This window comes from Peromyscus eremicus, chromosome 14 (genome assembly GCF_949786415.1).
Source record: "Peromyscus eremicus chromosome 14, PerEre_H2_v1, whole genome shotgun sequence".
NCBI classification, from domain to species: Eukaryota; Metazoa; Chordata; class Mammalia; order Rodentia; family Cricetidae; genus Peromyscus; species Peromyscus eremicus.
In genome coordinates, this window is record NC_081430.1 from 3834461 (window position 1) to 3856810 (window position 22350).

Genomic DNA, 22350 nt, shown 5'->3' on the forward strand with positions numbered 1-22350 from the left:
GTATAACATATGCTAAATAAATGTTCATGTTTAGATACTATTTCCACTTAGGCCACTCTGGTAGTTTGAATAAGAATGGGGACCATAGGCTCACAGAGTTGAATGCTTGGTCACCAGGGAGTGACACTATTAGGAGGTGTGGCTCTGTTGGAGAAAGTGTGTCACTGAGGATGGGCTTTGAGGTTTCAGAAGCTCAAGCCAGATGCTCTCTCTCTTCCTGCTGTCTGGTGATCTGGCTGCAGAACCTCCCAGATACTCTTAAGCACCATGTCTGCTATCTAATGAAAAGCCCAACACCAGGCATGAAAGCTCTCTTTGAGTTAAGAGACTCACAGAACATTAGAAGGTATTGTTTCCATCCTTTGTTGTATCCTAGACATAAGTCTATATTGCTGAAAACACCATGTACTTCAGACTCAGAGCCTAGAGGGCCTGAGATGGAACTGACCCAGAAGCATGGTTCATAAATCACCGTGCAAGTCCTACACAGCTATGATGCCTATGAACCACAACAATAACCAGAATGGAATAATAAAGGGTCCAGTAGTGGCACACATATGTTGGTGGTGATCAACAGCTCTTTATTTGGACTTAAGACCCACTCAGCAGAAAGGAAATCATGCTTAGTAATGGAAACCTAACCAACTATCCATGGCTTGTGATATCATGGATCTTGGAAGAGAATCTACAACTATCACTTCCCTAAACAGTCAAACCCCTAACTACATTCTAAATATTTGTCTTTATACCCACAGATAAGTGTAGTCCTCACCCCTCATCAAGGAAACTTCTCTTTGTAACAGATAACGACCATTTCAGAAACCATCAATCAAAAGATAGAGTTGTGGATTCTGGTCTAAACTGATACATCTACAGTACAGTTCTGCACCTAAGGCTTAGGGATCATTGCTGAAGAAGGGGAGGGCTGTAAGAGCCAGAGAACAGTTTAGTTTGGGCCGTTAGGACAGTGCTGTCCAAGTGAAGCTTTGTTTCCTCTTTGAGCAATACAAGTCCTCCTGCCGATTTGATTGATGTCTGGCTGTACAACAAAAAGCCCAAGGCTAGTAGCTGGGCTTAGCCACGTGAAAAGCATGGCATGACACCCTTCATAGTGATTCAGCAGAGGAAGAGGGAAGCCAGATTGGAGAGAGATGGTGGTCCTGGGGCAGTTGTTGACTTTTGAGAGTCGTGGCCTGCTGTGTAGGACTGGGTTCACCACCGAAAATATACTCCACTGATGTTTCCGCTTCCTTATTGAACAGCTTCAGTTTATAAACATTTATCAGGCACTCCTATTAATAGTCATGCTAAATCCGATAAAGCAAATATTTAACCGGGCAAAGTGGCACATGCAGTTTATCCCAGCTCTCCTGAGGCAGAGGCTGGCAGAGTTCTAAGAGTTAGAACTAAACGAGCTTGTGAGTTTCAAAAGGCTTTAAACACAGTGAGTTTTAAGCCAGTTAAAGCTACACGGAGAGATGCTGTTTAAAAGCAAAAAAGCCAAAACACACAAAAAGAAAATACTAACTTACTAGAGCTTGGCCCAGCATTGAAAACAAGCGAAGAGCTGAAAAAAAAAAATAAGGCTATATTGGGCCTCTGCCCTTTTAGGTCTGAGTGCCCAGATCAGGAAAATCAAATTTCTCCTCCTAACAGCATACTTCTCAGTGAGGAACGATCTACATCTGCCTCTGGGTTTCATGCTCAATGGGTACCAGGGCCTCCGCCTTGTATCTGGCTTTGGGAAAGAGCAGCTGCCCTCTGCTGGTCACACCTGCATACTGCAGCCTTAGAGATAAAGTCCCCGGGCCGGTCGGTCGCTGGTTGATGATGTAAGCCGGGCGTCGGAGGCGGGGCAGAGGTGTGGCGTCAGCAGTGCGCGCCGCGAAGCGCCGGTCGAGCCGCATGGCTGCGGGCTGCGCGGAGTCGCCGCGGCCCAAGGCGGCCTCCGTGGCGGGTCAGGCCGGGGCTCTGCCCTGCCTGGAGCTGCCGAGCTACGCCGCGGCGTGTGCGCTGGTGAGCAGCCGCTACTCCTGCCTGGTGGCCGCCCCGCACCGCAGGCACATCGCCCTGTCGCCCCGCTACCTGAGCAGGAAGCGCACGGGCATCCGCGAGCAGCTGGACGCCGAGCTCCTGCGCTACTCCGAGAGGTATGGTCGCTGCGTCTCCGTCTCCCGCGAGCCGGCGGCCCCGACGGGGCTCGGAACGGGCCCTGGCCACCGCACCCCACGGCGCCGCCGAAGCACGCTCGCACGGGCTTGGGGACCTTCGCCCCAGGCGTCCACAGTCGCGGGCCGCGCCGGGGCCGCAGTGTGGTGGCCCCGCTCCTGGGCATGAAACTGACAGCAAGCGTGACCGGCCGCGGCGGCCGTGCAGAGAGCAGCCCAGGGTGGAGACGAGGGGTGCCCGGTGTCTAGGGACTCGATAGGCTGAGCTTTGTAAAGTTTCATTTAGCCACTTCCGGGTGTGTTCTCCTTATTAGTGAAATTTTGCCGTCAGTACTAGATTCTTTCTCCTACCTTGGAAGACAGCATATAAACATTAAGTCGTTTCGTTGCAGAGCATAGGCGGATTTGTTGTGCTTAGGGTAATTTCTCGAGGTTTTCTTCTCTAGGGTCCAATTGGGGATGCATGATGAATATCACCTTTTGCCTAGTTTTCTTTGTAGGAACAGTTTATTCGGTTCTCTAGACAGCAACAAAGTAAACTAGTGTATTTATATGGAGATACTCAAGAGTAACTTGAAGAAAAGTCTCAGAATTAAGTCTCAGAATTTCAAGGGGAAGTGATAATGCCCCTTGTGATGATGCACAACTAACTAATTTGGTGCAAAAGGAGGCGAAGCTCTAAGACTGAGGAATATGGGTTCCTGAGACGACATTGTCCTTCAGTAATTCTGTGAAACTTCAGAGTTGTAGGGATTTCCGTGGTGACTGTTCTTAGGCAAATTATCTAAAGCTGTTATTACTTCTATTACATACCTGTGTGTCTGTTATGTCTTAGGGAGTTGGATAGAAAGACAAGTAAAAGTAGGACCCTACTTTCAAGGAGCTTTGAGCTCTTGTGGGGATATAAATGTAAGCCAAATCCAGAGAACTGTTAAATTTGACAGACCTAAATTAAGTTATATGGAGAGAAGTGAAGTTAGATACTGTAACTCTTGAGAACAGCACAGTAGGATGGTAGTTAGATGGTAGTAGCATTCCAGCCAGTGAGTGGTGTAAACAGAAGCTAGTGTACTCAGACCAGAGGACTGTAAGTAACGTGTAACTGCGGTGAAGTTTTGTTGGGGGGAACGCATTGAGTGCTGTTGGATTCCTAAGTAAAGTGTCCAAGACGAGTGACTCAGAAGGTGGCTGTTATATTCCTCCCCCTCTGCCTTTATCTGTTTGTTTGTTTTTATTATTGTTTTATTTTGTTACTGTTCTTTTTTTTCTATTCGATTTATTTGTGTGCATGAGTGTTTTGCCTACATGTTTATATATGTACCATGTGCATGCCTGGAGCCCTCAGAGGAAGGTATCAGATCTTCAGAAATTGAAACTATGGATAGTTGCTGGGAATGGAACCTGGGTCCTTTGCAGGAGTAGCAAGTGCTCTTGACTATTGAACCATCTCTCTAGTCCCATGTTTTTGATTCTTAAAACACAGTTATTGCTTTATCCACTCACTTATTAGCCTCCAGCTGAGACTTGGCACTCCCTTGAGAGTCCCTGAGACATGGCCAGATCTGCAATTTAAGAAACAATTTTGAATTAGATGATAGTTTAAATAGGATGAGGCAGTAGACAATGATCAGTTAGCAATTTTTGTAATTATCTAAGGAGAACGATTAGAGGGTTTGAAAGACTTAAGAATATACAAGGTGATCATTAAATATGAAAACACAGGCAGTTATGTTACATAGTATTCTAACCCGTCATTTCATCCATTAGAGGAAAATTAATCTAGAAATGTATAATGGAAGCTATTATTCCAGGTGAGAAACTGATAATTTCTGTAACAGAGTTGGATAATGCAGCCATGTAGAATAGAATATACTCTTAAATTTATCTGGATACCCCCTTCCTTGTTACTAACAAGGTGTGCTAAAAGAAACCTATTTTTTTCAGTGCAGATTAGGTTCCAGTATTATTCGAGTATTAGTTAAGAGTATTAATAAAGCAAGGAAGGGACAAAACATTGAAAAATTGGGAATTGTATTATAATATTAATTAGCCATTTATCATGTATAGTTTATGTTTTCAGACTTGTGGGCAGTCCCATAGCGTCAGTTGGTCTGTGTCCTCTTTAAATTAAGAGGAGAGAGAGAGAGACCCAGGCTCCCATGCTTGCTTAAGTCATCTCAGCAGCGTTTCCTGTCTGACCGACTTTCCTTTCTTTCTCGGTGGCAGGATTTTTCTAAAAAGGTATCCCATTTCAACTTTGGACTATTCTCTTAGAGAAAGTAAGTGGTTTTCTGAAATCACATTGTAACTTTTAAGTTGAACCTGTAAGAGGCCATTTGTGGGGGAAATGAAACAAAACAAAGCCCATTCTTTTCCATTTGGCATCCTTGGGTTATTTAAAGACGTCAAGTGCATTCTCTCATAGTAGTCCCAACGAAGTCTTAAATGCTCAAACTATATGTCCCTTCAACGTGATTTAGTTGTCCCCATATGTCCTAGGTGAGATTGCCATGTGGACCGGATAACTACTCAAGATTTTGTTTTGTTTTGTTTCTCTTTATTAAAAGAGAAAAGAGAAAAAGATATATAGTGTTAGGGTGTCTTTCTTTGAATGTATGACTTTTGGTAAGATATTCTAGGTAGTTCCCAAAGGTTTTATGGGTTTACACAAATTCTTTTAGCCTTTCAGTGGTCATAACAATCTTCAGTGTTGTTGAACCCTGTGGGACTTAGCATCTCCTTAGAAGCAATAATTTGTAATGTTTTCTTTACTGTTATGAAAATATTGTTCACTATGCTGAAATGAAATTTAAAGATTAATACAACCTACATAATTAAAAGTTTTACATGGTGTTCCAGCCTCATAAACTGTGTCATTACACGACATCAAGCATAACTGCCTGGGAAGACTGGAGAAGTTAGATGCTTCTGCACTTACACATATGAATTGCTGGATAAGTGTTGTAATCACAAAATGAGCATTGATCCAGGCATTTTGCATTTAGAGCTCAGATGAACATGCTGTATCTACAGTTATCTGTGCTTTGATGAAAAGTCCCACAAAACAGTCTTGTTGGATTTAAGTATTATTCAATTCTCAGCAATTTTTTAGTATGTTAAGAGCATGCAAAGTTGACAGATGACTTTATGTTGATATATTTATTTTTAAATGTAAATTCTGTCCCCAGCAATTTATAAACAGGTTTGTCCCTTATTCAAGAGTTGTGCATAAAGGCTGCTTGCACAAATACAGAACTATTCTGTACATAGCAGACTTTCTTTCCTGGCTTTTGAAGTATCTGTGTGGTAGATAATGTCAGAATTTCCTGTAGTCACTCATACAAGTACCTAGATGTTTTCCTTGCCTAGTCCCATGATTTCTCCTAGTGGTTGATTCACAGAGGTAGCATATAAGGAAGTATCAGTTAATTGCCAGTGCATAGTTCTGAAGACCCATGTTGATGGTCACTTTAACTTAACTAAGACATAGGAATTTTTTTTTTGTAAAGTGTTATTGCTAAAATCTGCTATTGTTAGCTAGCCTATAACCTATAAGACTGGGTGATGCATTATGTTTTGGGAATGGCTGGTATATCAGGGAGATATAGTAGATCAGTATGATTATCTTTTTTTTTGAGACAGGGTTTCTTTGTATAACCCTGGCTTGTCCTGTAACTAACTCTATTGACCAGGCTGGCCTTGAACTTGGAGATCCGCCTACCTCTGCCGTGTGCCACCACTGCCCAGCTCCAGTATGATTATCTTTAAAAAGGATTAACAATATCTTTTTTTGTTTGTTTGTTTTAAACAGCCTTTTAGGTGTCCCTATTGCATATGATAACATCAGAGTTGTGGGTGAACTGGGAGATATTTATGATGATCAAGGACACATTCATCTTAACATTGAAGCAGATTTTGTTATTTTCTGCCCTGAACCAGGGCAGAAGTTAATGGTATGTACATCATTTTTTCTTACTTTCTTGATATAATTTTCTCTGTATGTGCTCCTACCCTGACCTATCACCTTTCCTACTCCCTAGTAATCACTATTCTACTTCCAGGTTGATTTTTAAAATGAATTTTACTTTCCACATAGAAGAGAATCTGTACTTGTCTTTTGATGTCTGGTTTATGTCTCTTAACACGATGCACTCCAAATCGCAGGGCTTCTTCTTCTGCGGTGTGGGGACCAGCCCCCACCTTTTACAGAGCTCCTACGAGGAGGAGAGAGGAATAAGGAACTTGAAGATAGAGTGATGGGCCTAGCCCAGTAGAAGAAAGACAGAAACACAGGATAGCTTCAGGAGGACCTGGATCAATATCCAACAGCCCAGAACTTTGTTCAAAAGGGCTTTTTATAGCAATGCCAAGGGGAGGGGCAAAAGACTTCTAGATATAGCCAAGTGTACACCCTTCCAAACACTTGGTACCTCGGCCCGTGGCCCAGTCATCCTCTTATGCAGTGTTGCTGGGTAAAGCAAGCTCAGATCTCCCCAGGAAACCTCTGTGGGCTCCAACACTATGGATATGTATGTGTATCACACAGTATTGTGCTATGTACACAAACTAATTATTCATTCATTCTTGACAGACTTGTGGATTGATTCTGTATCTTAGCTATTGTGAATAGTGCCATGTAAACCGTGGGTATACAGGCATTTCTGTTCTGTGTTGATTTTATTTCTCTTGGATTGTTACAATCATATGGTAGCACTACCTTTTGTTTTTAGAAACTTACATCCTGCTTCCCATGTCTGTTCATTTACATTCATACCAGGAGCTTGTATGAGTTCTTTTCTCTCACACTCTCCAGCATGTAATTTTTGTTGTTACTCACTGTTGTAGGTAGAGTATTGAGTCGTTTTCTTGTTGTTATAACAAAATACTTGACAGAAACAGCTTGAGGAAGGAAAGATTTTGTTTGGCTCCTACTTTACTTGGCAAAGAGGCACAGAGCACAGAAGTTTTCATCCTGCTGGGCCAAGAAACAGAGAAAGGAGTACTAGAACCTAACTTGATTTCTGCTTTTCTCCTCTTATTCTCCCTGGGCCCTGGCCCTGGGTCTGCTCCTATCCAGGGCTGTTTTTTTGTAGCTTTGTTAATATTTTTTGGAAACGGTCTCATAAACACACCCAGTAGTGCCCCACAGTCTACGAGGTTAATTCTAAATCCTGTCAAGTTTTGACAGGGAAGATTAGTTATTGCAGATATCTCACTGAAATTGTGATTTGTGTTTCCCATGTGTTTATTGACTGTCTCTGCTTCTTTTGGGGTGTGGCTAATCAACCATTTGCCTATTTTTAATTGACTTACTTTTTAGTTCTTTGTTCTTTATATTCTGGATATTGACTCTCTGTCATATGAACAACTGGCAAACATTTCTCCTATCATGCATGCTGTCTCTTTAACTCCTGGCTGTTTCCTTTGCTGTGCAGAAATATTTTAGTTTTATATAATCACTTCAATTACAGTTATTTTAAGTGTTTTTGCCTTTTTTGTGTGCTTTGGTTGTCCTGTCCAGAACAGTCACTGTCTTTATTTCTGTCTGACACATTTCTTCTGTTTTCTTGGGAAGTCAGAGTTTTGTATGTGGCATTAAGGTCTTTCTTCACCCATGTTGAGTTGTTTTTTGTGCAGTTGTTGATCCAGTTTTGCCAGAACCATTTGGAAAGGCTGTTTTTGACACCTTGGTAAAACTAGCTGGCCGCAGTGCCTGAGTTTATTTTATGGTTCTGTTTTCCATCAGACTGTGTATCTGTTTTCATGACACTATCATACTATAGTTTCTTGTGTTCTGAAATGTGACTAGAATATTGTTTTATCAGCTTTGTTCCTCCTTTCTAAGGATTGCTTTAGCTGTTCTTTGTCTTTTGTGTGTCTGTATGAGTTAAGGATTTTGTTTTCTAATTCTGTGCAGAACATTGTTAGTCATTTGATATCAGACTGTAGATTGCTTCTAGCAGTGTGGTCATTGTGACAGTATCGGGTCTTCCAGACAGGAACTTAGGGGGCCTTTTTGTTGTTGTCTTTGCTTTCTTTCAGTGGGTTTTTCTTTACATCTCCTTAGTGAAGTTTATCACTGAGTAGTTTATTTTTGTGTGGGGCTATTGTGAATAGGGTTAATTTTATTTTTTTCAGCAAATTTATTGTACTATATAGAAAAGCTACTGATTTTTGTGTTTCTTTTTATATGTGCTTCTTAACTGAATTCATTTATCAGTTCTAAAATTTTGTGGAGGCGTTAGGTTTTTCTATGTATTGAATTATCCCTTGCCTACACATGGGGATAATTGAGACTTTCCTGTAGGTGTGCTGATGTGGAATTATCTTATACACTGTAAAGATTTGACATTTGATTTGGTTTAATAAAACACTGATTGACTAGTAGCCAGGCAGGAAGTTTAGGTAGGGTGACCAAACTAAGGATGATGGGAAGGAGAAGGATCGAGTCAAGGAATCACCAGCTAGATGCAGAGGGAGCAGGAGATGAATGTGCCATGTTAATAAAGGTACCTCCATGTGGGAGAGCGTAAATAAGGAATATGGGTTAACTTAAAATGTAAGAGCTGGTTAGTAATAAGCCTGAGCATTTATAATTCATATATGCTTGTGTGGTAGTTTGGGAAGCAGCCGCCAGGTATTTGGAGCAGGGTATTTGGGAGCAGGGTATTTGGAACAGGCGGTTGGGACAGGAAATGTCTGTTTACAGGCCTTCTGTTTCATTGTAGCGCCTCCTTGCTCTGGCTGGTTTCTACTACTGTATGAAGGAGGGCAGTGAGAATGGATACACTTGTATTATTTCAGGTTTAATAGGAAGTGCTGTTCCCCCTTCCAGTGTGTTGTTGGCTGTGAATTGACAAGCATAGGTCTTTATTGTGTCTTTCTAACTTCTTAAGGGCTTTTTATCATGAAGGAATGTTGAAAATTATCAAATGCTGTTTCTTCATCTCTTAAGATGATAATATGATTTTAATCCTTCATTCTATTTGTATAATTATATTTGACTGGTTTGTGTATACCATATAATTCTTAAGTCCCTGTAATAAAACTGGTTAACTTGACCATGTTACATGAGTTTTTGATAACACTCTTACCTTCAATTACAGTTAATCTAAGGGATTTTTCAGTCTGTGTTTACCAGGAAACTGAATTACTAGCTTTCATTTTGTATCATTTTCAAGTTTTGGTAATAAGGTAATATACACAGAATGAGTACCTCCTACCTTTTCATTTATACAGCAAAGCTTGAGAAGCACTGGTGGTAGTTCTTACTTCTGTATAGAGGACTTTTTTTATTACCAGTTCAGTGTCATTATTATGGGTCTATTCCAAGGGACTTTTGGTTCATACGTGTCCAGAAATTTGTTCATTTCTTTTAGATTTTCCAATATGCTAACATACAATGTTTATTTAGAAATAATCTCTAACAGTCTTTTCATTTTTTACTGTAGTAACAGTTGGAATGTAATTTTGTTTTTCACTTTTATTTGCCTCTGCCCCAATTCCCAGTTACAGTTTTACCAATCTTGTTTACCTTTTCTAAGAACCAGTTCTACTCTGGTCTTTATCATCATTTTCCTTCTGATTTTGGATTTGATTTGTTCTATTTTCTAAGATTCTGAGAAATATTATTAGTATGCAAGTTCCTCCCTAGGACCTAGGACCTCCCAAGCCATAGGCTTGACCAGGTTTACAATACGGACATTAATTCCCTCCTGTGGAGCAGGTCTCAGATTCTAGAAGATAAAAGGTGGTCACTCCCATGGCACTCTTGCCACTCTTGGATCTGCCTGGTGGGTCAGAGTTGTAGCATGCAGAGTCCACTAACTGGGTAAGACTATTGATGATGCTCCCCACATCAGCTCTGACACCGTGAAATCTAGCCAGCAAAGAAGTTTTGAGATCAGTTCCAGTTTGATTTCTCTGTGTCCTGTAACCAAAGTCCGTTGCATCTTAGGCGACAGGGTCTTACCATCTAGCTCTGGTGGGCAGCCGACAGCAGTGGCAGTGTTCTCTGTTGTTTTGGGAATCACTGGGTCCTCCCTGACCACTGACTCTTAGGGAAACGTCTCATACTTGGCTCTGAGATTTTCCTTTAATAACCTTTCATCTTCTGGGGGAAGCACTGCTTGCCCCCATTCAGAGTGCTTCTATTAAGACTCCTCAAAGAAAAAGAATATGCACACACTTAATTGGCTTACAGAGCAATAGGTTTCCATATGGTTCTTTTTATTTGCTTCTATATTCAGTTTTAAATACTCTTAGTTGATTCCTTCTTTTGTTTATCTCTACAGATTGATAGAGTACTGTATTGGTCCCTTTTGATCCTGTTATTTCTCTTTTGTGTCTAACGTTGTAATGACAGCTGCTCTTTGACACACTACCTTTTACTTACCTGAGTGTTTTGCCTGTGTGTATGTCTGTGCACCATGTGCATATAGTGTCTGCAGAGGTCAGAAGAGGGCCTCAGATGCCTTGAGACTGGAGTTACAGATGGTTGTCAGCTGCTGTGTGAGTGCTGGGAATCAAACTCAGGTGCCTGAAAGAGTAGCCAGTGCTCTTAACCACTGAGCCCTCCCTCCAGCCCCTCTTTACTGAAACACAGAACATAAAATAATGTGGCCATACATACAGTACAAACTAACAAATAATAAAAATAAGATAAAGATTTTTTAAAAAGAAGAAAAAAGAATAAATAATAAATAAAAATACAAATAAGAAGTCAATTTCAATTAAAACAATCCAACAACAACAAAACCAACCAAACAAGCAAATAAAATAAAACAACAAAACAAAAAACAACAAAAACGCCCACTTTGCTCCTCCATCTTTGCCTGTCCATTCATCTAGTGGCACTGGGAGCTGCTGTGTATCATGCGGTAGACCCTTTTGTCCAAACAGCTTTTCTTGCGAATGTTCACTATGTAATGTGTTGTATTCATTCCACTCCTCTAACTCCTCCCAGCTCCTCCTCATCTCCCCTACCCAACTTCATGTTTCTCTCTTTTTTTAAATTCAGTTTGTGTTGGCTGACCCCCCTGGACATGGGGCCTGCCTTTGAGTGTAGTTGGTATACTAGGTATTTCACTGTTAAAGAAAACTGACTTTCTCTCTCCAGGAGCAATCAAATGCCAATGTCTCCTTATCTGGAGTGGGACTTTGTGCCCATCACCCCTCTTCCGAGCTGGGATTTTGTCTAGCTTGGGCTTATGCAGGTCTTGTCCATGCTGTTGTTTGACAAGACTTTTCCTAGGGAGATGCAACACACATGTCTACTCACTCCAAATAGGAAGCCCATGATAGACCAAAGTATGGATATCACTCAAGTCCAACTTGGTGAACCAATGAGTATTATTGGGGTTACTTACAGGAACATGGGTGAGGAGTTACAGGAGCAGAAATGACTCATTCAGCTGTGTCACCAAAGTCTACCACAGCACAGATGACAGCTCACAACCTGGGAGCCTGGAGCACACTGCATAGACTGCAAGGAGCTCAAGAATTGGAGAGTGTCTTTTCCAAGCACCTTAATTGGTCTTAATGTCTTCCAGGCAGCTCATCTGCTTTCTACTTCTTCCAGATCTCAGTCTTCATTACAGTTTGCCTTGTCTGAGTTGTCTTTGCAGCTTAGCATGTTTGGGAATGATTCTCAGCAACCTTTATTGTTTACTCTTGGGAGGGAGAGACCCAGTGAATCTCATCAGTTTCAGGGACTTCCTGAAGTTATTTTAGGTTGTTCATCTTCTTGCTTGTGGCGCTTCCCTGTACAATGAAATGTTTCAGTCTTGTAGGTTTTCACAAACATACTGTACTATCTGAAGTTTCCCTGTGCAGTGCCTCCTAATTCTCACTGTTCCCAGCAGTTCTTGACAGCCATTGATCTTTTTCCTGTCTACAGTTTTGCCTTTTCTAAGATGCTAGGTACTTTTTTAATTACACCCATTTGTTGTGTGTGCTTGCACGTGCTTCAGTGTGCAAGTGCCATAGCGTGCACACGGAAGTCAGTACAACATGCAGAGTCAGTTAGCTCCTTTGACCACCCGGGTCCTGGGGATCAAATTCAGGTCGTCAGGCTGGGGAGCAAGTACCTGTGCTGACTAAGCTGTCTTAGCAGCCCATATCAGATACTTACTCCAGGAGCAAGTATTCCTTACAGATTGGCGTCCTCATTCAGCAGTGTGCATTTAAGATTCTTTCTTCTGTGTCTAAACCTTGATACCTTGTTCTCTCCCCCGCCCCCCATGCTGAAAAAATAAATATCTCAGTTTGCATTTTGTGGCTGTACCATAGTTTATTTTGTTTAGAGAGCATCAGAAGTTAAGGGTGGGACCATCGGACACCTAGTCATGACAGATAAGGAAGCTTCATATTTGGTCACATTCTGTAACAGTTTGTATTGTATGCATGGCCACATTATTTTATGTTCTGTGTTTCAGAAAATGCATCTTTTAGATTTTTTTTTTTTTTAATTTTTCGAGGCAGGGTTTCTCTGTGTAGTTCTGCACCTCTCCTGGAACTCACTCTGTAGCTCAGGCTGGCCTCGAACTCACAGAGATCTGCCTGCAGAGGCCTCCCAAGTACTGGGATTAAAGGCACGCGCCATCACAGCCCAGCAAGGTTTTCATTCTTATACTTTGTGCGTGTTGATTCCTGAATTAGAGTAAAAACTGAATTTCATGGAAAGCCTTCATTTTTAAGTCTTAAAATCACATAATACTTTTAAGTTTTTCTGACTTAGCCAAGACTTGGTGTTCCAGGTTGGTAAAGAGTAAACTATCTCCTAATAGAACTGTTTATATCATATTAATTTGAATTAGTAGAATATGTAATTGTGAGCTTTGGAATTCAGTCTGTCTATAGAAATATTAATCTGTACCCAGTTGCATATGCTTCTTGCCTTGTTGTGATAGCAGGACTGACTTAGTTGTTGCTTATCCATTTATAGTAGACAATGTAATTATTTAATACAGTTTAAAGTTTCTAAGTTTTCTAAAATTGTGCTTTGCTATGACATGACAAGTTAGATTTTTTTTTGTAAACGTTTTTGATATAAAAACATGCCATTAATCTGATACTTTCTCTTTTGAAGGTGAGTTTCAGGATTATAAAGTTGACTCTCTCTTGATGGTGTTTCTTTTCTTTCCTTTACAGGGTACAGTTAATAAAGTATCTTCTAGTCATATTGGCTGTGTCGTACATGGGTGTTTTAACGCCTCTGTCCCTAAGCCTGAGCAGATGTCGTATGAGGAATGGCAGACCTTGGAGATAAATGTAGGTGATGAACTAGAATTTGATGTATTCCGCTTAGATTCAGATTCTGCTGGAGTGTTCTGCATTCGAGGAAAACTGAATGCCGCAAGGTTAGTGTACGATGATTGAAATACCAGAAGTAAATACTTTTTCTTCATCAAATGTCCCTGGTTTAGTTAATTAGCCTGGATTTAATGTTAATATCTAGGGTTTTCTTAACCAACTCCAAAGTTTGAAGCTGTGTTTGAGCTTCTATAAAAGTATAATAAAAGAAAAAAAAATAATGTTTGTTTGTTTGTTTGTTTGTTGTTGTTAAATTTGGGCCAGGTATAGTAGCATGTGCCAGAATTCCCAGCATTCTGAAGGCTTGGACAGGAGAATCCTGAGTTGGAGGCCAGCCTGCTATCAGGAGAAAACACAAAGATCAAAAACTAGTAGATAATTTTACTGTTGAGCTTGACGTTGACAACTTGTAGATATTTCTGTGGCCTGAGTAATAACAAGATAGAACATGTGGAATTAGAGCCACGCTGACTACCTTATATACCTTTGTTGTGCAAAAAACATAGTCTATTGAAATTGTCTTGACTTCATTTTTCCTGTCATTTTGCTTATTGCTGTTAATATTTTTAAAATCTGCTTGTTTACAGTTTGCAACTTAAGAGCTCTGTAGTTTCTGAAGATGTAACAGAAGTTGGCATTGAAGAGGTTGCTGAAAAAACTTCAAAGAAGAAGAAAAAGAAGAAGAAGAAAGACACAGAAGCATATGCAGCAGTTGATGGTGTCACAGAGCTATCAAATTGTGCAGATGTCACTCCAGAGGAAGGAACAGACCTACTATGTGGTGATTCTGTGAATGTCCTCTGTGAAGAAGAGCCTAAGAAGAAGAAAAAGAAGAAGAAAAGGGACCAGGAGGATCAGGACCCTGTTTTCCAAGCCAGTGACTCCAGTGGCTACCAAAGTGACCATAAGAAGAAAAAAAAGAAAAGGAAACACACTGAAGACATTGATGTCGCGTCACCTAAGAAGAGGCAGTGACGGTCTTTTCTGTTGTTGACATACTTACATATCGATGGATAGATGTTGGGAAAGGCAGGACATGCTGAGATATGTGGGAAGTGCACAGACACTTGATTAGTAATTGGAGGGTTTTGTACTGAAATCATACAAGTGACTGTGTAAATTTCAAATAAACCAGGATTATTAAGTATCATTTTATTATATACAGTGTAAAATGTTAACAACTGCTTTCAATCCTGTGTCAGATGTTAACATTCTACATAAAATTTTACATTCTCAATATTTGCCAGAGAACTTTATAATACTTTCAATTTTTTTCTGATAATAAAAATATGTCTTTAGTTGGAACATGATTTTTTTTTTAAAGCTCAGTGCATTTACTAGTTTTAAATTTCCCTTAAACAGTATTTCTATTTTACTGAATATGTATAGCTAAAGAATATCTAGAACTCTTATGTACCCTGTGGCTGTTACTGTTGAATGTATGGTAGGTGGGAAACTCATTTTCTTCTCCTAGAAGTGTGTGTGTGTGTGTGTGTGTGTGTGTGTGTGTATGTGTTTTCTCTAACCCTGAGACTGTAATGGGAAGGGCTGTTAACTTTTACCTCATGTCTCTACAGTCTTCATTTTGTTATGTATGGATCATGAGCAAGATGAAGATAGGATAATGTGGTTCTTACTAATTGAAAATTTCCAGTAAGTTTTTAATGATTAGGGTTAGGCTACTAGAATTGCTTTGAGGAAGAGACAACCATTATTGCATTTATTGATAAAAGTGTGGAATATGTTGTAACTAACCAGAAGATGGTTATGAAAGGGTAAGCTGATTGAGGCTCATAATCCATAGCCATGCATTTACAGACTTTAATGTCTATAATGTATTTTATTGAGGAACAAGGATATAAAGTCAATCAAGAGATGTAATTCTTCCTCCATTAAGCAACATGGGAGAAACATTTGTGTGCACACAGCATAATTAAGGAACTATTAAAAGGCTAGTAAATACTATGAAGTAAATACTATGTAGTAAATACTATGAAGAAAATGTTGACCACTCTTTATTTAGTATCTGTACATACACAGGGGTAGGGTTGACTCTCCATGTCAGTTACTGCTGTTGTCCCTGACTGAGTAGCAGATACAGTGTGAATATTAATGTTTGATAAAGAGTAAATTTTGCCAACTGTTTCTTGATTGAATCTGGTATAGAGTCTAAGAAATGGGAGCAACTGAAGTGTGCAGACGGAGGAGGGGAGCTCCAGATAACTGGAGGGAAGGTCCAAACCGTCTCTCTCTATGACTCTTCCAGATTGACACGGGTTGTCAATCAGTATAAAACGGGAGATTTTAAAGAAGTACAAAAAAACAAAGATTGTAAAATGTCTTGGTATTTATATTGGGGAAATTTTAACATTTTTGGTACTTTTTTGCTTAACATTTTTGCTATGGTGATTTAAGTAAAATACTAATTTTAGCCTGTTTCCAAATAAAAATTGTACATGAGGCTCACATTACCTTTCTTTTGACAATGCTATTTAGATGAATATGTAAGTTGAAAAGGGATTGAAATAAGTTTTACTGTTCGGATTTGATGTAACATATCCAGAAAATGTTCAGTAAATGTTTCCTTCATATTTTAGGGGCTGTATATATAATTATAATTATGTTTGACACAGATAATTAATTTTAAGTCACATAATTCAAGCCTTCATATATACCAAGAAAACATGTCAAAGTTTATGCTATTGATGAAAAAAGTACGTTACCGATTAGCAAAAATAACTAAATTCCCACATTATTTTTATTTTGCCTCAAATGATACTCTTGAGTTTGAAAAGAATTTGCTTGTTAGAAGAAGTGGTGACCCCTAGGACTTATTGTCCTCATCCTCATGAGTAAAGATTTTTCTCTGCATGATTGTTATATTACACCAGGGATCTAAGTGGGTATAGCCTAATCACAGTAGCCCTTTAAAATCCAAATTTTCCATATCTAGTAGCAAAAGAAGAATTGGGAGAAATACAGGCATAATAAAAACTTGATGAGAGAATCTCCATGACTCTAGATGAAGGGGATCCTGTAACCCAAGGGTGGGAGCTAAGAGCCAAGAGACAGCAGGAAAATGGTCTTACATCCACAACTGAGTTCTGGCAGGGGCAAGAATGACTCACAGCAGAACACCTTGTTCCAGGTCCTGGAGTTAAATACTCAGCTAGACCTTGATGTGTGTGAGCAAAGAACCTACCTGTACCGTGTAGACGTCTTTGTGCTTTGTGTGTTCCTGTATGTGATGCATGCTGAAGCCAGGGGTTAACATTGGGTGTCTTTCTCAGTCTCCTGCTTAGTGTTTGAGATGATCTCACTGTATCTTGAGCTCACAGATCCAGCTAGGCAGGCTGGCCAGTGAGCTCCAGGGATCTTCCTGTCCCTATATTCCCAGTTGCTGGGATTATGGGTATGTGCAGCTGCCAGCCTTTTTTCTGTGAGTGCTGGGGATCAAGTCGAGGTCCTTGTGTTGCATAGCAGTTACTTAGAGGACGAGTTGTCAGTCTACTGACAATACAGTTCTATAAAATGATTGGTTTTTCCTAATCATTTTAACTTGCTTTGTGCAGTGGCATTACATTTTTCTCATTATAGCCGTCCATAGGTCTTTTATGGAATTTGTTTCATGTTTTGCTCTCATTAAATATGATTTTTTAAAAGTGTCCTAATTGGTTCTTGTTTCTGATTTCCTATATTAGCACATCTGACCAGCTGTGCCAAAACAACTGTATATTCCTTAGCCTCAAAGTGCTGTTGACTTTATTTGCCATGAGTTTGTTTTTGTTCTGTTGTTTATTCTTCTTTACTAAATCTTATATCCCCTCCCCCCTTTAACTTCCCTGGGCTTCATAAGTTAAATACTCTATATTTAATTTCCAGCATTAGTAATTGAAATATTTGACCCTAAAATGTTCCAATTTTTCTTGTATATATCCTCTAAGTTTCCATAAGGAAACTTATTACTGAAATTCTACCTTTGAACTTTTTACCCAAGGCTCATTTTGGAAGTATACATTATGCTGTATGATATTCTATTGGGTTTGTTTGTTTTATGTGTCTCACAATGATCTGGAACTCAAATGAGCCCAGATTTGCCTTTAATTCAAGGCCTCCCAAGTGGCTCACAGACTGCTAATTTTTAATTGCTCACTTTCATTTGTATCATGCATTGTATTCTACAATGATAAGATCTGATTTCTACTTTTAGAAATTGAGATAATTGTTGTGGCCAGTACACAATTCTTAAGAATTTTTTTTAATATATACTTGTAAAGAATATCTTTTTAAAACTACATGAAGCTCTGCTAGAAAAAACAGATTTTAGGGGCTGAAGAGATGATTCAGTGGTTAAGAGGATTTACTGCTCTCCTGAAGGATCTCAGTTCAACTCCCAGCATCCATGACAGGGGACATACAAATGCCTGTAACTCTACCTCTAGGGTGGCTAACATGGCCTTCTGGTCTCCTTGGGGACTGCACATACATGTACATACCCAAACACATAAATACACATAATTAAACAAAATAAATCTTATTAAAATTACCTTTTTACAGCTACCTGTATGTTCCTTTCTGAACCCCCTCCACATCAACCCAGAGCCCTGTGGCTGCTTGCCAGGAACTGCCACCTTCTTCCCAGGCCCACTTCTCCCTTTGAGATGTGCCAGATCCCAGCCTGCTACCCACCAATGACTCCAGCCAACACATAGTTTGAAGATCTAGGTGGGTTACTTGCACCTACCTTCCCAGTCCTCCATTCTGGTTGTCCCAAAGCCCCACAGCTGTTTCCAGAGACCACAGCTGCCTCCTGGCGGTTCCCTGCCCGCTGCCTGACTGGGATCTTCCATTTTGCCCCATCTGGCCTAGAGATTTAAGACCAAGCCACACTGCTAGGGAAAATTTTGTTCCAAGCTCAGCCAAGCCACTGAAATATATATTCAGATTTATTGTTCCAGTCCTATTTTCCCATAAGTTCAATTTCTGGTCAGTTGAGTCCATTACTCCCCATATCCTGTTTTACCAAGTCCAGGATACATAGATTTATTGTTTCAGCCTTATCTTCCCATGAGTTCAACTTCTGGTCAGTTCTAAAACTGCTGGTCAGCAAATACCTTTAGAGGAGGTGGGAGGCGAGGGAGCATCTCAAGATGGCTACTGATTTTTCCCTGTCAAAGTCATTTACAAAGGTAACACTTGGGTTATTTGACAACATCTTTTAAAGCCAGAAAGGCTTGAAAAAATTTATTCCGCGTTCTGAAAGTCCACAACTGTCAACCCAGACTAGTATCCAGAAAAACTATTAAAACTTAAGGGGAAATTAAAACTTCATAGTTAAAAAGAAGTGCAGGGAGGTTTCAAGGACTTTTTGACTGCTAAGCCAGTTCTAAACTAGAAAGAATGTGTCAATCTGAAGAGAAAGATAAACACTCTCAAGAGATCACAGGGAAGAAATAATGCTTCGAGAGGTGATTAAAAGAGAGATCTGAGGCCAGGTAGTAGTGGCACACACCTTTAATCCCAGCACTCGGGAGGCAGAGGCAGGCAGATCTGTGAATTCAAGCCCAGCCTGGTCTACAGAGTGAGATCCTGGACAGGAGGACTATACAGAGAAACCCCTGTCTCAAAAAATAAAAAACAAAAGAAAAAGAATTAATATATATCCTTCACTAATAACAATCCTTCACTGAATATTAATTATCTCAATTCCACAATAAAGACACAGACTAACAAATTGGCTTCGGGAACAGGGTCCATCTTTTTGTTGCCTCCAAGAAAGACAAGTAATGGACACACCTTAGTATCAAAGGGTGAAAAAAGGTATTCCATTCAAGGCAAGTTAGTTACTTTACTCTCTGACAAAGCAGACTTCAAAACAAAACTAGTCATAAGAAATAAACAGGAACACTTCACACTCCTCAAAGGAAAAATCTACAATGAGGATATTTCAATTCTAAACAAATATGCACAAAATATAGGAGCATCCAGTTTACAAAAGAAATACTCTGAGATCCCAAACCATAAATTAAGCACAATACAATGATAATGATAATGGGTGGTTTCACTATTCCACTCTTACCAAAAGACAGACTATCTGAGAAAAAAGTTAACAGAGAAAGAGTTAAATGACATTATAACTCAAACAAACCTAACGGATAGCTTGAATATTCCACACAAACACTGTAGAGTAAACTTTTCCCCCCAAATCCACCACGTTAGGACACAACACAATTATCAAATGTAGGAAAATTGAAAAACCATTGTGTATTCTTTCTGACCACAGTGGAAACAAAATGGTATTGAGAGCAATGGGAACAACAGAAAGTACACAGACGCGTGGAAACTAAACACGTTACTGCAGCGAAAAGTGGGTGAAGGGAGAAATGAAGATTTTTTTTTTCCAGAGCTGAGGACTGAACCCAGGGCCTTGCGCTTGCTAGGCAAGCGCTCTACCACTGAGCTAAATCCCCAACCCCGAAGAATTTTTTTTGTTAATTCCTAGAATCGAATGACAGTGAAAGGACAATGAACTAGTATTGATGGAACAAAATCAAGGCAGAACTCGGGGAAATTCATGGGTCTAAGGGCTCACATCAAGAGATCTTACGTTAATAGCTTATGCACTTAAAAGCTTTGGGAAAACAAGACAAACTATCCAAAAAGAAAGATGGGAAGAGATAATCAAAATCGAGGCTGAAATGAACAAAAAGAAACAACAAAAAGTACAAATAATGAATGAAATAAAGCTGGTTCTGGTTCTTTGGATATTTTAGCAAGGTTAGCAAACCTTTAGCTAAATAAACCAAAGTAAAGAGCATTCAAATAAAAAAGGAGAGGCATTACAAGACACCAAGGACATTATAAGAAGCACTAACTAAAAACCTCCCAATTTAAAAAAAGAACGAGGGCCAAATGAATTCAGTAAGTAACTCTACCAAACCTTCAGGGTGGGGATAACATATAGTAAGGATGATATACTTACTGTGTGCTGAGCCCACAGCTTGCTAAAAGGAGACCAAAAGCATTTTCAGTAACGTTAGAAGCAAGTTAAGGATTTCCACTTTACCCCTTCTGTTCAACAAAGTGCTTGAAGTCTTAGCTAGAACAATAAGACAAATGAAGGAGTCCGAGAATCCTTATTTACAGGTGATGATTCTATGCATTGAAGACCTTAAGCTAAAGACAACCAAAAAACTACAGCTGTCAAACACATTCAGCAAAGTAACAGGTCACAAAATTAACACAGAAACATCACTGGCCTTACTCTACAAATGACAAACACGTTAAGAAATAAATCAGGGAAAAAATATTCACAGGAGTGTCAAAAAAGATACCTTGAATAAATCTAACCAAGGATGTGAAAGACTTGTACTGTGAAACTTAAAGACACTAAAGAAAGAAACTGAATATCATAACTTGAATGGTCCCCTAAATCCCACCCACCCTCCTAGACTGCAACAGAGACAGAGCCCGCCAGCATCCGATTGGACTAAGAGGTGAGTCTTTATCCTCATACCTGAAACCCCAGCCCCAGGCTTTGGGCCCAGGGGCACAACCCTGCGCCCCTACACCACCACCCATTGCAGTCCCAGTTTCTGGCCAGTTGGCAGGCAGACCTCCTGCAGACAGGTCAGACTACCACCATCTACCACATGCCAAGACTGCAGCTACTCCCTGAGACTAGCACCAATTAGACTAAGAGCTGCTCCCTGAGACAGAGTCCATCAGCATCGACTAGACCAAGAGCTCCCACTGTACCAAGAGTATCGATCAGACTAAGAGAGGCTCCCTCAGACACAGACATTGCTTGCAACAAGTGGAGAAAGAGATGGGTAGACACCAGTGCAAAAATACAGTCAACAACATAAAAAACAATATAGGTCATCAGAACCTATATCAACAAGACCTGAACATCCCAACACAGAAGAAACAGAAGATATTGACCTTAAAAATGACTTTAAGAAGATATTACAGATCTTAAAAGAGGAAATGAATAATTCCCTTAAAGAAATGAGGAAAAGTCAAACAAGAAAAAATGGGAAGAAATCAATAAATCCCTTAAAGAAAGCCAAGAGAAAGCAATTAAACACGTGAGGGAAACAGTTTGAGATTTGAAAACTGAAATTGAGACAATAAAGAAGACACAAACTGAGGGAATGCTGGAAGTGGAAAACCTGAGTAAAGGAACAGGAACTACAGATGCAAGTATAACCAACAGAATGCAAGAGACGGAAGAATGGATCTCTGTCATTGAAGATACGGCAGAGGAAATAGATTCATCAGTCAAAGAAAACACTAAAGCCAACAAAGTCATGACCCAAAATGTCCAGGAAATTTGGGACACCATGAAAAGATCAAACCTAAGAATAATGGGAATAGAAGAAGAAGAATACCAACTCAAAGGCACAGAAAATATATTCAACAAAATCATAAAAGAAAACTTTCCCAACCTAAAGAAGGAAATGCCTATAAAGATACAAGAAGGTTACAGAACACCAAATAAACTGGATCCAAAAAAAAGTCCCCTTGCCACATAATAATCAAACCACTAAACATACAGAATAAAGAAAAAATATTGAGCTGCAAAGGGAAAAGGCCAAGTAACATAAAGGCAGACCCATTAGAATAACACCTAACTTCTCAAAGGAGACTCTAAAAGCCAGAAGGTCCTGGACAGATGTTATGCAGACACTAAGAGACCATGGATGCCAACCCAGACTATTATACCCAGCAAAACTCTCAATCAACATAGACAGAGTAAACAAAACATTCCATGATAAAACCAGATTTAAACAATATCTCTCTACAAATCCAGCCCCACAGAAAGCACTTGAAGGAAAAATCCAACCTAAGGAAGCTAGATACACCC

General features: G+C 39.8%; 1 protein-coding gene across 1 annotated transcript; it reads left to right on the forward strand.

The window, feature by feature from the left end:
• The first annotated feature begins 1891 nt into the window (after positions 1 to 1891).
• Positions 1892 to 17113, forward strand: Polr1f (RNA polymerase I subunit F). Its single transcript, XM_059279106.1, has 4 exons — positions 1892 to 2150; positions 5980 to 6121; positions 13320 to 13528; positions 14069 to 17113. The coding sequence occupies exons 1-4, from the start codon at positions 1906 to 1908 to the stop codon at positions 14454 to 14456; spliced, it is 984 nt and encodes a 327-aa protein (XP_059135089.1). The 5' UTR covers positions 1892 to 1905; the 3' UTR covers positions 14457 to 17113.
• The last annotated feature ends 5237 nt before the right edge of the window (positions 17114 to 22350 follow it).

Excerpts from the sequence above, each read along its gene's own strand:
- Polr1f (XM_059279106.1), top strand. The coding sequence starts at position 1,906 with ATGGCTGCGGGCTGCGCGGAGTCGCCGCGGCCCAAGGCGGCCTCCGTG. Across the intron at positions 6,122-13,319 it reads AACCAGGGCAGAAGTTAATG|GGTACAGTTAATAAAGTATC; the intron begins GTATGTACATCA and ends TTTCCTTTACAG. Across the intron at positions 13,529-14,068 it reads GGAAAACTGAATGCCGCAAG|TTTGCAACTTAAGAGCTCTG; the intron begins GTTAGTGTACGA and ends GCTTGTTTACAG.